The 17118-nt window shown below is 37.5% G+C and overlaps 1 protein-coding gene across 1 annotated transcript; it reads right to left on the reverse strand.

Moving 5' to 3' along the window:
* Window positions 1-1871: 1871 nt before the first annotated feature.
* LOC114053113 (C-1-tetrahydrofolate synthase, cytoplasmic-like) lies at window positions 1872-16753 on the reverse strand. Its single transcript, XM_027876012.1, has 8 exons — window positions 16715-16753; window positions 16037-16090; window positions 14202-14338; window positions 13964-14064; window positions 9690-9826; window positions 8945-9056; window positions 2043-2170; window positions 1872-1938 (listed from the first exon to the last, which is right to left on the reverse strand). The coding sequence occupies exons 1-8, from the start codon at window positions 16736-16738 to the stop codon at window positions 1903-1905; spliced, it is 729 nt and encodes a 242-aa protein (XP_027731813.1). The 5' UTR covers window positions 16739-16753; the 3' UTR covers window positions 1872-1902.
* Between the last annotated feature and the right edge of the window lie 365 nt (window positions 16754-17118).

Raw genomic sequence — 17118 nt, forward strand, 5'->3', positions numbered from 1 at the left:
ACATATGTGTGTGTGTGTGTGTGTGTGTATATACATAGGTGTGTGTTCGTATGTATATGTGTATGTATGATTTACTATAAAACTAGGAACCTAGAAGCTGCTGGGAGATCACATCACCTAACTGCTATTTTGATGGCTATATGTCTCTTACTTTTTTCCAAATTAATCTCACAAATTATAAAAGACTGACAAGTAGAAATATATGATGTACTGCACTTTATCTAGAGGATGAAGGCCAATTTTTTACAATATCCAGTAAAAGTGCAAATCCAACAACAATCACTTGAAGGATCCTCTCTCATGAAATGGATGCCGTGCTGTGCCAGTACAATGTTGACCTATCCAAGAGAGCGTTGCTGAATATTGACGTCACTGCTACCCCAGTAGAATGTTGGCATTTTAAAGAAATGGTTGTTGAGTGTGGATACCACAAAGATCAACAGTCAGAAACCTGCAGTGATTTCAACTCAATTCAATTTAACAGACATATATATTAATTGCGTATTATGTGATTGGGAATACTGAATACAATGAAAAACTAATGCTCTGGATTCCAAATATGATTTAATATTCATGTGTGTATATATGTATACATGTATATACATACATACATATAAACATATACATACAAATGTATAATTATTTATATTACACACATATGCACATATATATATATAGGTGCATGTGTGTATGTATGTGTGTATGTAATATTTCCTATAAAACTACGAACCTAGAAGCTGCTGGGAGATCAGATCACCCACCTGCTATTTTGATGGCCCTATGTCTCTTACTTTTTTCCAAACTAATCTCACAAATTATATAAAGACTTTCAAATAGAAGTATATGATGTACTGCACTTTATCTAGAGGATGAAGGCCAATTTTTTACCCTATCCAGTAAAAGTGCAAACCCAACAACAATCAGTTGAACGATCCTCTCTCATGAAATGGCTGCCCTGCTGTGCCAGTACAAAGTTGACTTTTCCAATGGAGGTTGCTGTGTGATGACATCTCTGCTACCCCAGTAAAATGTCGGCATTTTAAAGAAATGGTTGTTGAGTGTGGATACCACAAAGATCAAAGGTCAGAAACCTGTAGTGATTTCACCTCAATTAAATTTAACAAATATATATATTTATTGCCTAATATGTGATTGGGAATGCTGAATACAATGAAAAATTAATGCTCTGGATTATAAATATGATTTAATACTCATGTGTGTATATATGTATACATGTATATACATACATACATATAAACATATACATACAAATGTATAATTATTTATATTACACACATATGCATATATATATATATAGGTGCATGTGTGTATGTATGTGTGTATGTAATATTTCCTATAAAACTACGAACCTAGAAGCTGCTGGGAGATCAGATCACGCACCTGGTATTTTGATGGCTATATGTCTTTTACTTTTTCCGAAACTAATCTCACAAATTATATAAAGACTTTCAACTAGAAGTATATGACGTACTGCACTTTATCTAGAGGATGAAGGCCAGTTTTTTACCCTATCCAGTAAAAGTACAAACCCAACAACAATCAGTTGAAGGATCCTCTCTCATGAAATGGCTGCCCTGCTGTGCCAGTACAATGTTGACTTTTCCAAGGGAGGGTTGCTGTGTGATGACATCACTGCTACCCCAGGAAAATGTCGGCATTTTCCAGCCTGGCTTCAGTACTGCCAACCAACAGACTCCTGGGCTGCCTCCCTCCATTCATGGTTGGGATGTGTTGAGAAAGTGAGCGATCCACATTTCAAAATCAAATATAAATAATTTTAGAGATCATCTGTGCCATGGCTCTACTCCTTTAGAACAGATACTTAGCTCTATGTTTATGTATCTTCATCTCCACATAAATTTCTCTGCCAGGCTAATATACTTATTTATCTCTTCTGAGTCTATTCTCCAAACATTTCTGAAACCGAAGGATATGACAAACAACTATTGTCTGTTGTACTGATTGTTATTACATAAAATGCTTTTTATTTATTTATTTTTTTTTTTTGCAAATGGAAGTACCTGCATTAACATTGCCACAGTCATGGGTCCAACTCCACCAGGAACTGGCGTGATGTAGGAAGTCTTCTCTTTTGCTTCATGATAAGCCACATCCCCCACAACTCTTTTTCCATTAGGTTTTCCATTATCTACAGAATAATTTTTAAAAAGAGAAAAATCCTTACAGATAAAGGAAATACCCAGACCAAATTCTCATGAATTTTTAGCTCTTCATCCAATGTTTTCATAGCTGTGTTTCCTGTAGTATCTGATAGAGTGACAGTTATTTGAGAGTTTGTACTAGAAACTTAAGTGGGCTTAAGATCTTGGGTCCTACCAGGTATAATTCCCTTTTCCTCTTTAAAGAATAAGATAGGGAGACAGAGTCAAGATGGTGGAGTAAAGGTAGGGACTCACCTGAGCTATCAACTAAACTCCTCCAAATACCTTTAAAAATGACTCTAAACAAATTCTATAGCAGCAGAACCCACAAAAAGACAGTGAAACAAATTTCCAGCCCAAGACAACTTGAAAAGTTGGCAGGAAAGATCTGTTGCACCAGGGTGAGAGAGGAGTGTAGTCCAGTACAGGCCAGGCCCCAGCAAACACGGAGCAGCCTTGGGGTGACTGAATCCCTGGCAGCAGTAGTGGTTTCCAGACCCCTCTGCCCATAGATGCTAAAGACAGCTTAGTCCAACGCAGGTGTGCCATCACAGCCCAGCCACAGCAAACCAGAGCAGGCCTTGGAAATCATTGAATCAGCAGTTATAGCAGCTGTTTCTAGAGCTCTCATCCCACAGATGGTAAAGGAGTAGAACAACTGATCAGAAGAAGATTACAAAGGTCTCTTTGCTAGCATTGAGGAAGAACTCTGTTGGTTTGTACATACTTGGATCCAGGTCCCAGTACTGGGTGGCAGTCTCAGAACGAGGAGGAGCATCAGTACGCCAGAGCTTGTGGCAGAAGTGTGGGGGGTGGGGAGGAGAGACACTCCTCACAGTTCCAGGGCAGAAAAGATGTTTATGGTCACTCACAGACCACAAGACAACTGGTAGAGGCCCAGAGAGTAGTAAATATGTCTCCTTAGATCATGCCACCTTGGAAGAACTGAAAAATTACAGGTCCCTAGAAGTATCTCTGAAAACAGTTGCACAAAACCCTTGAAGTAGTACACCCTCCACACTGGAAGCAGAGCCCTCCCTTACCAGAGGTAAATAGTCAAGTAATTAGTTGGGAAAATAAGCAAACAGTGAGGGGGGAAAAAACCCTCAATCTATAGAATCTTACTTTGGTGACAAGGAAGATCAAAACACACAATCAGAAGACAACAAAGTCAAAGCTCCTACATCCAAAGGCTCTAAGAAAAATAGGAATTGGTCTCAGGCCATGGAAGAGCTCAAAAAGGATTTTGAAAACAAGTAAGAGAGGTAGAGGAAAAATTGGAAAGAAAAATGAGAGTGATGCAAGAAAATCATGAAAAATGAGTCAACAGCTTGGTAAAGGAGACACAAAAAAAATACTGAAGAAAATAACACCTTACAAAACAGACTAGGCCAAATAGTACAAGAGGTCCAAAAAGCCAATGAGGAGAAGAATGCCTTAAAAAGCAGAATTGGCCAAATGGAAAAGGAGGTCCAAAAGCTCACTGAAGAAAATAATTTCTTAAAAATTAGAACGGAACAAATGGAAGCTAATGATCCTATGAGAAATCAACAAACGATAAAACAAAACCAAAAGAACAAAAAAATTTTGGACAATGTGGAATATTCCATTGGAAAAAAAAACTGACCTGCAACACAGATCCAAGAGAGAGAATTTTTAAATTATTAGACTACCTAAAAGCAATGATCAAAAAAAAAATAAAATAAAAAGAGCCTAGACATCATCTTTCAAGAAATTATCAAGGAAAACTACCCTGATATTCTAAGAACCAGAAGGTAAAATAGAAATTGAAAGAATCCACCAATCACCCCCTGAAAGAGATCCCAAAAGGAAAACTGCCAGGAATATTATAGCCAAATTCCACAGTTCTTAGGTCAAGGAGAAAATATTACAAGCAGCCAAAAAGAAATATTTCAAGTATCACGGAGCCAGAGTCAGGATAACACAAGATTTAGCAGCTTCTACATCAAAGGATTGGAGGGTTTGGAATATGATATCCCAGAGGGCAAAGGAGCTAGGATTACAACCAAGAATCACCTACCCAGCAAAACTGAGTATAATCCTTCTGGGGAAAAAAATGGACATTCTATGAGATAGAAGACTTTCAAGCATTCTTGAAAAGACCAGAGCTAAATAGAAAATTTGATCTTCAAATACAAGACTCAAGAGAAACATAAAAAGGTAAACAGCAAAGGGCAATCACAAGGGACCTAATAAGGTTAAACTGTTTACATTCCTACATGGGAAGATGATATTTGTAACTCATAAGACCTTTCTCATTATTAGGGTAGTTAGAAGGAGTATATATAGAGAGAGGGCACATGTATAGTGTGACTATAAAGGGATGATTTCTAAATAAAATCAAGGGGTGAGAGAGGGATATACTGGGAGAAACAGAAAAGAGAGAGGTAGAATAGGGGTAAATTATCTCACATAAAAGAGGCAATAAAAAGCTTTTACAGTGGAGGGGAAGAGGGGGGAGGTGAGGCAGAGTGAGTGAACCTTACTCTCATCAGAAATAGCTCAAAGAGGAAATATACATGCGCAATTGGCTATAGAAATCTATCTTACCCTACAGGAAAGCGGGAGGGGACAGGGGTGGGGGTTTGTGATAGAAGGGAGGGCAGATTGGGGGAGAAGCAAAACACTTTTGAAGAGGGACAGTGAAAGGAGAGAGAGAATAGAATAAAGGTAGGGAGTAGAATAGGATGGAGGGAAATACAGTTAGCAATAGTAACTGTGAAAGAATTTTTTGAAGCAAGTTTCTCTGGAAAAGGCCTCATTTCTCAAACATATAAAGAACTGAACCAAATTTATAAAAATAAGAGCCATTCCCCAATTGATAAATGATCAAAAAGTATGGTTATTTTTTAGCTAAAGTAATCAAAGCTATCTGAAGCCACATGAAAAAATACTCTAACTCACTATTGATTGGAGAAATGCAAATTAAAAGCAATTCTCAGGTACTACCTCCTATCTGTTAGACTGGCTAACAGGACAGAAAAGGTAAATGAGAAATGTTGGAAGGGATGTGGGAAAAATGAGACATTAATGCACTACTGGTGGAGTTGTGAATTGATTGAACCATTCTGCAGAGTAGTTTGGAACTATGCCTAAAGGGCTATAAAACCAAGAATACTCTTTGACCTAGCAATACCACTACTAGGTCTGTATCCCAAAAGAGATAAAAAACAAAAAGGAAAAGGACCTATATGTACAAAAATATTTATAGTAGCTCTTTTATGGAGACAAAGAAATAGAAGTTGAGGGGTTGTCCATCAATTGGGAAATGGCTGAATAAGCTGTGGAATGTGATTATGATGGAATTCTATTGTACCGTAAGAAATGGTGAGCAGGATGCTCTCAGAAAAACCTAGAAAGACTTGCATGGCTGATGCCAAGTGAAATGTACTGTGTACAAAGAAACAGCAATATTTTAAGATATTCAGCTGTGAATAACCACAATGATCCAAGACAACTCTGATGGACTTATGATGAAAAATGCTATTTATCCCCAGAGAAAGAATTGATAGTGCCTGAATACAGATTGAACTTTTTTTTAACTTTCTTTATTTTTCTTGAGTTTTTTGGTCTATGTTTTCTTTCACAACATGAATAATAGTTTTGCATGACTATACATGTATAACCTGTCTCAAACTGCTTGCCTTCTCAATGAAGGGGGGTGGGGAGAGAGGAAGGGAGAGAATTTGGAACTCAAAGTTTTAAAAACAAATGTTAAATTGTTTTTACATGTAACTGGGGAGAAAAAATAAATTAAAAAAAAATCTGCTATGGCTATGGTAAGCTATTGCTATTTTCAACTTCAAAAAGAATAAGATAAATGTATCATTAAAATAAACAAACACAAAAAGATGGAAAAACAATAAAATGCTTAGGCTTTGATAGACTAACAGGAAAATCCTTTTGCCTGACACCAGGCATTGAAGAAAACCAAGGCTGTTCTTTATTCTTTATGCCAATTAACAGTTCCATAATGAACCCTTCTTAAAATGTTAATTTACCACGGCCTACAAAGAGAGTTTTTAGGTGCACAAAGCCTGAACCCTGTCACAGCTGCCAGATTCCGTTTCTATAGCAACTGCCAGCATTCTGTTAAGCTTCCCTGCGTGAGTTGAAGAACAATCCAACATCCAATTCCAAAGATGAGCAGCTCCATAAATGTATGCAAAAGGCAAAGAATGTAATTACACTTTCCTCAAAAGGATGCCAAGAACAACTACAAATCTTACCAGCAAAGAATAGCTATTTGGAAGAACAAAAGCAAAGGATACACCATACACTCCCTCACACAAGGCACCTCCCACACTCAGTTTCACTGCTTCTCCTAGGAAAGGGGAAGGTCTAGACTTTGCAGCTCCAAGGTTCAGAGCCAGAATCTGGAATACCATTGTGAGCAAGGCCTTCCAACATTTGCATGTAATCTTGTTTCAGTCACCACTTTTCTTTGCTTTCAGTTCTCCAGGGATGAAGAAGGCTATATTGGGAAGAGCACTGATGTAGGAGTCTTGTGTCTTGACATGGCTAATCCACGCTCAGCCTTTATAGCCTCCTCCTCTGCAATGCTGGCAAATGCCACCTCCCCTACCAAACTCACAGAAGCGTTTCTAGAACTAAATAAGATAATGTAATTGCAAGTGCTCTTAAAAGGATAAGACACCATGCAAATATAAGGGATGTTGCTGTTGCTGCTTCTCTACCTTCACAACAGCCAGAACTTTCTGTGAAAGCTTTAGATTGTGAGAAGTTTTGTTTGTTTTTGAGCAGTAAACTGGGAAAGAACACTTATTCCTGGATCTCTTAAGCTAAAAGGCTCAGAGTAACATTTCCAATTAATGAAACTGCAGTATGTTATAGTCAACTACTACCTATAGCTTAGTTTTTGGATTCACTTCAAACTTTTCTTTTTCTGTACTCTCAGATTTAGTCCAATAATAAGGTGGGCTTACAGACTGCTTTCCTGTTTTCATGAAGTACTGTAGCCCTCTCAGTCTTTCAATAAATAACATCCAGCATAGCAACCACTCAACAATTTCCAAAACCTACTGTACAAATCACAAATCTCAATTTTCCTCCAGAATGGCTAAATTTTATGATAGTCTTATCTCTCTCTCAGCTCTTTGACTGCCTTAGGAAAGGTATGACTACCAGACTGGCCATTTTTCAACGTGAAGATGTGGAAGCTTTCACAGAATTTCAGCCTCTAAAATTTGGAGAGGTCCTTAGAGGCCCTTTAATCCAGCCTCTACAAGATGAAGAATCCCTTTTAGAGCAGCCCCAACAAAAAATCCTCCAGCCTCTGCTTAAAGACCTAGTCAATGAGGGGAAACTCACCATTTCCCAGCAAGAAGACCAGTGCCCATTCTACTTTGAGATAGCTCAAGTTATCAGGAAGTATTTTTCTACATGGAACTGAAACTTGCCTTCCTGAAACTTCTTCCTGACTCCTAGTTTGGCTTCTTACAGCCAAACATAGGAAGTCTAATCCCTCTTCCACATGATAGCCCTGCAAATACTTGGAAATTGCTATCATATCCCCTTTAAGTCTTCTCTTCTACAGGATACACATTCCCAGTTCCATCAGATGATCCTTATATGGCATAGTCTCCATTCTTTTCACTAACCCAACTGCTCTCTTCTACTTTCAATTGGCAGAGGCTGCTTGGGTTTTTGGTAGGACAATGTTATTTTATCCCTTGAATGTACTACAAAAGTAATAATTAAAGTAAAAGTAATAATCAAATTACTATTAACTTAATTATTTAAATGAATTAATAAATTAATATTAAAAGTAATAATTAAAATAAGAACCAAGACATGAGCATCACTTTGTAGGGGACAAGGATCTATCCAAAAGGACATTTGGAAAGTTTAGCCTTTGGATTCATTCACTCTATTGTTCTGTCACATTTTTTATTCTTTCTCATGCAACATGAGAACCAGTTTTGTAGACAACTATGTGTGTCTATGTTCTAACCTAACAATAACAATTCACAGAGGAACAACAGTAAGAAAGAGCTGTTTTTGTTTTATTCATATTTATTCTCTAAGAAAGGCAGATTGTAGGGAAGACAGATAAAAGCTTCAAGTTCAAGTAAACATTCTATGATAACCTACCAGAATAACCAGCCATCATCTATTACCTTTCTTATTCTATCTCTCTGCATCTCACAAAGGATAAAGGTGAAGAATGGCAAAGGCTGAAATCTTGTTATATAGAGGACATAAGATCTTAAAGAGAAGAAACTCCGATATCATCAGGAAGCAGAGAAAGTGATGAGTTGTAGGAGAGCAATTTCTTTATAATCCATTAGGTAATTGCACTGCAGGAAAAAGGAGCTATCAATTATGAGTTACTGCCTTAAAAGCATGGTGAGAGAGTGGGAGGGAGATTAAATATGGTGAAAACTTGACAGTGACTAATTTTCTTAGCAATTTAATAGTCATATTTAAGACTAGAAGGGGAAAAGAAGATTATCTTTCACTTTAAGACTTGAAACAAAGCCTAGATGCTACACTGTATATTTATTCAGTGAGACTAGATTTCATCAACGTCATCTAAAAATCACATCTTTACTCCCTCCCATTCCCCATCACATTAAGGTCCATAAATGGCACAAGTTCTAGAATAGTTCACTCATCACCATTCCATTCAACATGTACATTCTTGGCTTATTTCCAATGAGTCAAAGGATCTTCCTTTACCCTCCCCAACTTTCAAAAATAGCAAGTGGAGCACCAATCTGGAACATAGTTGATTCCACAGTCTATTACTATAGCTCCAGGTTTAATCCATTCTCCTCTCACCATTTCAGGCTGTCCAGTTCCAACCACAAGAATATCAGCTTTATTCACCTGTCAAAAAAAGGGGGGAAAAAACAAAAACAATCATAGCAGTAAATAGAAATTGATACTAGAAACGCAGTCAAGAAGTGGAAAGGGCATTGGGATGGGAAGATAACATCAGGAATCTTGTCTTTTCCTCTAAGCTATCTCAGACAAGCCTTGTAAGTCACTTAGCTTCTTAGGTTTCAATTTCCTCATCTATAAAATAGGGATACGACCATGTTCTTTGTAGGGACATTGTGAAAGAAATTTATTGGGGATATTTGAGGGGAGAGGTTGAGAGGAAAGCCTTACAAATGAGCCAAAGACTCATTACTAAAAATCCCAAGTGAAGCTATTTCTGATATTTATCTCCTTCAATTCTACAAGACACATCTCTGTTCACAGAAGCATTAGCCTCATCTTATTATGAATACAAAAATCTGGCTGAACATCTTGATTTAGACATTTGCCTATGATCACAAAGACATTAGAAGTTATTCTTGTTCCGTGCTAAGGATTTCAGTGTAGTCAGAAAACAAACTGCCACTGTCCAAGTGCTACTTTGTGACATCCAATTCCCTGCACCCTTATGACATAGCACACCTTTGGACAGCTAACACTGATAAACCTTAGGTATACACTATTCCCTGAAGATCTTACCTCCTCAGACAACTGGATAGTCTTTGAATGGCATGTGGTCACTGTGGCATTATTCCACAGAAGCAAGTCATGCATTGGTGCACCAACAATCTTGCTACGTCCAACCACCACAGCATGCCTACCAGCAATTTGTACTCCTGAAAGAAACCCCAGAATCGATCTCAAACACAGAGGCAAGAGGAATTTTTTGTTCATAATGCTACCTATATTTTACTTGGGTCAGAGGGAATAAGTGTACACGTATGGGCTTCTATCATAAGTCAGAAACTTTTTAAGTTTCTTCACCTCCCTTCATTATTGGGTGTAAATTCTCTGCTTTTAAGTTTGAGTAACAAATTGAGACTTGGACATGCACTCCTTCTTGCTGTGGGTTTTCTGAAAGCAGCTTAAGCAAAATCCATTCACTGAGTCATAGCAGAGTGGGAAAAAAACCCACACACATACATTAAAAAAAAAACACAACCTGACACACAGCTAAACAGCTAAATGGAAGAAGGTACCAGACTAAATTACAAGAAACAAAAGTTATAAGCAACAAAGCTGGGGGGGTGGGGGGGTGGAGAGAGAAGGGGAGAAAAGGGAGACAGAAAGCAGAGAAAGATTATTAGATTAATGAGTATGTAGTTTCATTTTCCTTAACTTCAAGAAAAACGATATACTGGAAGAGTGTTAAGAGTTCTCCTTGCCCAATTTCCCTTGAAGTTGGGGGTCTGGGCAGAGGCTATGGCTGGAAAATGAGAAGGGTCCAGAGATTCAGAGCTGGAAGGGATCTTATATCTAGTCTAACACCTTCATTTTGCAGAGGAGGAAACCGAGACCAGGAAGGTGAGGTAACCCATAGGAGCCCAGATCCCCCAACAAACATCTCCCCAAAACTAAAAATGTCCCGTTATCTGGTAAAATAAGGAGAATCACATACAGAGTCCTGCACCAGGCCTATGAGTGCACAGAAGCACTGACAAAATCCTGCAGGAACCTTGAAATGGACCAGCTGGGACAGGTCAAGAGAGCAGTACAAAGCAGACTTGGGCAACTGGAAAGGAATAGTGTGGCCTCCACCTAGGAAGGGGCCACTCCAGCCCACTGGCAAGAGAAGAGCCCTGACCAAAGAACAGTTGGGGGCAACCCCAAAGTCTTCTGGTAGGGACTCAGTGTGGGAAAAGCTATAGCAGCACCTAAGGCAGGGAGAAAGACCAGAGTCATGTGGCGATAGGGAGTCCTCACAGTAGTTTAGGTAGGAGTGCTGGCAGTATGCCCCTGGGCTTGGCAGTAAGGGGAAAGGCAAAGCCCAATGCTGGGGCAGCACTGGAATCCCTTGGGGGAATGTCCTAATCTTGTTCACCACATATGGAATCAGGTGAGGCCTGCTCATTCCCTTCAGGAGTGCAAGAACAGTGTCTGACCCAAGCATAGAACACGCCCCCTCCCTGTCCCCAACCGAGACCCTGAAACAGTTAATATGAACAAACCAAGAAATCCAACAAACATTATGAAGAAATACCTTGGACAGAGACACAAGGTGGGGTGTTAAACCCAAGGAAGTGAGCAGCCTTACAACAAATAAGGCATCAACCCCTTAGAAGACATGATGGAAAACCTTTTCTAAGAACTAAATACCATGAAAATTAGAAAACATCAAACAGAAAATGACTCAATGAAACAAGAAAAATTAAAACAAAACCACAAAATGAGTGGAAAAAAAACCAAAGTAAAAAAAAAGAAAAAAAATTGAATATCATAACAATTGACCGGGCAAATAGGTGAAAGAAAGCTAATCTAAAATTATCAAACTTTCTGAAAAATCATGACACTATCTCTCCAACAAAAAAGTCTTGCTACCGTATATCAAGAAATTATAAATGAAAACTGCCCAGAATTCTTAAAACCAGAAAGCAAAGTGGAAAGAGAAAGAATCTACCAATCACCAAAAAATCACCAAATCGCCAAAAAATAGAGTTCAAATACCAAGGAGCCAAAGTCAAGATCATACAAGATTTGGCACCTGCCACTTTGCAGAAGAAGTGAGTTTGGAATGATATTCCAAAATATAAAAGACAAAGGCTTACAATCAAGAATACAATATTTAGCTAAACAAAGTATAATCCTTTGGGGGAAAAATGGACCATCCATGAAATAAGAGTATCTCCAAGAATTTCTGATAGGCCAAACCAGAGGAGATATTTTGAAATAGAAACATAAAAGACATTCTCATACACTGTAATATTTAGAAAAGGGGTTTCAAAGCATGATTCAGGTGTAAGTGACCTGCATTACTCAATCAGTACATTAGGTAACTAACAGCTGACCTATTTCATGTGCAATTTATGTTATGCTTCTCTAATTGACAGTAAATTAATTTTAGACAGGAAATTTAAGTATTAGAGTCAGCTTAGCAGACTGAAAACTAACTTTGGAGTAAGGAAAATCTGGGTTCAAATCCAACCTCAAATACATACTAGCTGTCTGATTCTGGATAAATCACTTAATCTCTCTGTGACCCTGGAAACCAAGACTATTGAGCTGCAGAAATGTTGCATCAGGAGCAGGGAGTTTCCTCACCAGAATTTCTCTACATCAGTGAAACTACAGGTAAGGAAGAAAAAATTAATGTCCTAAAAGATAAATGGCAATAAGACTTGAGTTTTTGTTGCCAGTTACAACCAAGCACCACTTACACTTGGGGAAAAAAAGCTGGTCAAATAAAACTTGCCATATAAGATACGACTGCACCAACTTCTTTAAATAGTAAATAACTTCTTATACATATAACATTCGATTTATAGGAAAGTGTATGCAAGGCTAAAGCATTTTCAGCAATAAGTTTTAAAAATATATACGAAGGGCAGTTTTCTGAATACCACAAAAGCACATAGCTAAAACCAAAGTATTTGCAATGGAGAAATACCTGAAGCTTTCCCCATAAATGCAAGAGTAAGTCAAGGATACTCCCTTTCTGATTCCTTTCATTTCATAGTTCTAGAAATGCTAGCACTCACAAAAAGATCAGAGAAAAATATTAAAGGTATAAACATAGGTAAAGAGGAAACAAAATTACTTCTGTTTCCAATGTACTTCTTTATGAAACTAGACAAATTAATTACAATAAGCAGTAATCATAAAGAAACTATTTGATACTTAAAAAAAAACCAAATAGATCAGTGGAATAGATTAGATAAGAACAGTAGCTTATAAATACAAGCATTATATATCTATAGTGCTTTAAGGTTTGCAAAGTGCTTCACATATAGTATCTGATCTGATCCTCACAACAATCCTAAGAGGTAGGTGCTATTATTATCCACAAGTTACAGCTGAGAAAAGTGAGGCTGAGAGTTAGTAAGTGATGGAGGCAAGATCTGAAATGAGTTTTCCTGACTCCAAGTCTAGCTCGCTATATAGTACACTATTTTGTCTCAGAAACATCAAACTCAATAACCCACAGTGCTTGATAAACCTGAAATTATACATTGCATGGGCAAGAACTCTCTATTTAACAAGAATTAATGGGAAAATTGCAAAGTACGATAAGAGAAATTAGAATCAACTAAATTAGAAATTAATATCTTAAGCCATATACAAAGAGCTCAAAATGGATATGCAACCTAAATATTAAAAGTTGTGATAAATATGGAAATATGTTTTGTATGATTACATATGTATAACCTATATCAACTGCTTACTGTCTGGGGTGGGGGAAGAGATGAAGGAAGAGGATATGGCACTCAAAAAATGAATGCTAAAAATTGTTTTTACATGTAAATTGGGAAAAAAATAAAATATTATTTAAAAAAATTACCTTCCATTTGTTCTGTATATGTATCTATATGTATCTAGCTATTTACATGTTGACTCTCCCTTTAGAATGTAAGTTTCATAAGGCCAGGAACAATTTCTTGCCTTTCTCTGTATTACCCAACCCTTAGCACAGTGTCTGACATGTAATAAGTACTTAATAAATGCTTGGTGACTAACTGATGAATGAATGTAAAGCCAATAAAAAAAATTACAGATAACTAAATAAAAGAATCCATTACTCTAAAAGATTAAAACAAAGATTTTAATTTGTCATAAACAAACAGACTTCCAATGGTTATGATACATACAAGCTTGAGGAAGCATGTTTTTATATAAACTTTGTAAGCTCTCCAGCAGTACCCAGTACAGAAAAGGTCCTTAAATTAATGCATGCTGTCTTACGTGGAATCAATGAATAGAAAGTATAAACATTAATAAAAGACGATAAAAAAGGGGAGGCTCTGAAAAATTAGCCTTACCTGTCTTTTTGATAAGTTCCAAGCATCCTTTAGGTGTACAGGGAATGAAACAATCCTCTAAGTCACCTCTAGCAAGCTTCCCAGCACTGACGCTAGTCAAACTGAAACATTAAACTAAAGGCAGAATGGGTGAGAACAAGGCAATTTAAACATTGGTATGGAGCTTCCCTGAGTTACCAATACATGTTTTAAAGATACAACAGCTTTAAAATGAAGTGACTCAAAAAGTCAAACACACCCATCCACATCCTTTTCGGGAGCGATGGTATTTGTCACCAGCTCAGTGCTAATGGTCTTTTCTGCATCCAAAGGTAACTGGACCAGGAGTCCATGTACAGTAGGGTCTTCATTCAAAGATGTGATGCACTTTAAAACCTAAAAACAAATTTTACAAGTTAAAGAAGGTAGAGTGTAGGAATGGAGACTATTGTAAGGCAAAACATATCCAACCTCATTTCCCCTCTAAGAGTTTTAGTTCAGAGAGTTCAAAGAAAAAACCCACTATCACATAGGTCCTGCATATAACTTTCTTGTTAGACCAAAACACCTCCCAATAATATCTCTAGATACTAGAGAGGTATGTTGAGGCAGCAGTTAAAGAAAGGTTTGCAGGTAGTGGGTGGGAGAGGTGGCATGGGAACCACTGGGGATAAATGGTCTAGATCTGTGATTTCATTGTTGTAAGGCATTCTCAGTGAAGAAGCTCCTACCAATGCAGATAGTTAGATAGAAGAATGCAACTTCTGCACTTTATAGTTCTAGAGAGATGTCTGGGACACTGAGAAGTTAAGTAACTTGTCCAAGGGCACACAGTTAATGCATCAGAGATAACACTTGAACCCAGGTCTTCCTGACACTGAGGTTGGTTCTCTGATCAGTACGTTGCTCTGCTTCTCGGCCTTCCTTCTTACTCAGCCATTTAGGGCCCTGTTATGAGCTTATTTTTATTTCTTATTAATGGAATGCTTTTGTTCACAAGTCAGTTGAATAAGCATTTATTAAGTGCCTACTACCAAACAATCAAAAAGCATTTATTAAAAATCTACTAAAAGAAAGTTTGTAAAGGCAAAAACGACATCGTTTCTGCCCTGAGAGTTTTCTTTCTATAGAAGGAGACAACAAATATACATATAAATACATAAAACAGACACAAGGTAAATTTTTTTGGGAGGGGGGTTATTAGCAGCCAGGATGATCAGAAAAGGCCTCATGTAGGGAACGGCATTTGGGCTGAGCTTTAAAGGGAACTAGGGATTCAAAAGGTAGAGGTGAGGTGAGGAGGAAATGGATTCAAGGCCTGAGGGTCAGCCTGTGCAAAGGTACGGAGATGGGACGGAATGTCATGGATGAGGAATAGGACAGCAGGCCAGTCTGGCTGGAATGGAGACGAGATGAAGGCAGGAATATCAAACCAGCCTGGAAAAGTCAGCTAAGTGCTTTAAATTCCAAACAGAAGTTTGTATTTTATTCTAGAGACAAAACAGGTTTGTTGAGTAGGGAAGTGACCTGTGTTTGAGGAAGGTAATTTTGGCACTTGTGCTGGGGATGAATGAGAGAGGGGAAAAAGAATAGAAGCTGGGACAGCAATTAGGAAGACATTCCATACTCCAAGTATGAAGGTCTGATTATAGAATTTACCCCTTGAGAGTAAAGGAAAGGAGATTTATAAGAAACAATGGATTCAATATAGATATTAAACTTTTTATGTAATTTCATATGTAGAACCTCTTATGTAGAACTAGGTTATCTGTACCTCTTATGTATTTGAGTTATTTTATGTGATGACTGTATGCTCTATGAGGACAGGGGTCAGGTATTTATTCTTTGTATTTCCCTTAGTTACTAGCACAATGCTCTAAACACAGCAGACGCTTAATAGATGTGTGTTGAATCACCTGCATCACAGGATTACACCACTTATTCTGGGTCTCTTCCTTTGAAGTAAGCAGCCTTGAATATGGGGCAAGGTATGTACCTATCACACACAAACCCCTTAGCCCTGAAAATGTCACAAATCATAACCATGATATGGAACCATAAGAAGGTTTGTTCCACATGAACCCAACAGCTTACCTCTGCCTCAGTTGAGTTTCTTGGTAATTTAATATGCGTGGCTCTGATTCCAATCTGTAAGAATGAAAATGTAAAACATGTTTAATGATCTAACTAGCTAGAAAAGTGGGAGGACTGAGAGAAGTATTTCTTGGGTAATTATGACTAGATATAGGTTAAAAGGTATTGTTTGCATTAAATTCCTATGTTCTAAAGGAATTTGTAGCATTCCAGTGATTCTGAAAGTGACGGACCGATCCCTGGGAGTACCCGGCACTTTCAAGCAGTCCACAAAGTTAAAACTATTTTCATAATAATACTAACACTTTTAATTCCTAATATGGTCAACAATGATAGGATATAGTCTATAAGCTCTTCAGGTGCGGTCCTCAATATTTTTTAAGAGGGTAAAAAGATCATGCGACCAAAAAGTTTGAGAACCACTGCCATACAATTACCCATTTATTTCCCCATAATATTTCAGATTTATTGTGTTCCTTTAATTTTTCCATGCTAGCTTTCTGTTTAAGAAGAAAAGCAAGTAGATAAAAGACAGAGGCTCTAGTTAGAAGCCACGTATTTATAATTTGCAATACAAGTCAAATTAGGATAAAGGCATGATAATTTTAATTGGCGGAGAAGGGAGAGAAGTGGTGATGGGATTACTGTGCTAGCTAGCAGTACCACAGTAGATTTTACCTCCTCAGCAGCTTTTAGCTTCATACTTATATAAAGATTTGAATCAGCTCTATCTCCAACCTAGAACAAGCAAACACAAAATACTTAATGAGGTATAATACATAGGAAAGCCATTAAATTTTAGTTAGATAAAGTAGCTTTTTTTTTTTAATCGAAACGAACCTTACTACAGCTAACTTTGAGGAATGTACCTAATGTATCTAGGAGACTTTAACATAGAAATACATAACCTTTGGAAATCATTAATTAGATATAGCTTATAGTCCTGTGCTATCATCTAAAATCTGAGTAAACAAAGATAACAAGGAACAAAAAAACCAGGGATCTAACATTCCCTCCTCCCTTCAGGGCTGAGGAAACTAGAAGGATTGCTTGCACTGCTTCTAGAGCAGTCTTAAAAGATC

The sequence above is a fragment of the Vombatus ursinus genome, unplaced genomic scaffold (assembly GCF_900497805.2).
Source record: "Vombatus ursinus unplaced genomic scaffold, bare-nosed wombat genome assembly UNPS02003935.1, whole genome shotgun sequence".
Classification (NCBI taxonomy): domain Eukaryota; kingdom Metazoa; phylum Chordata; class Mammalia; order Diprotodontia; family Vombatidae; genus Vombatus; species Vombatus ursinus.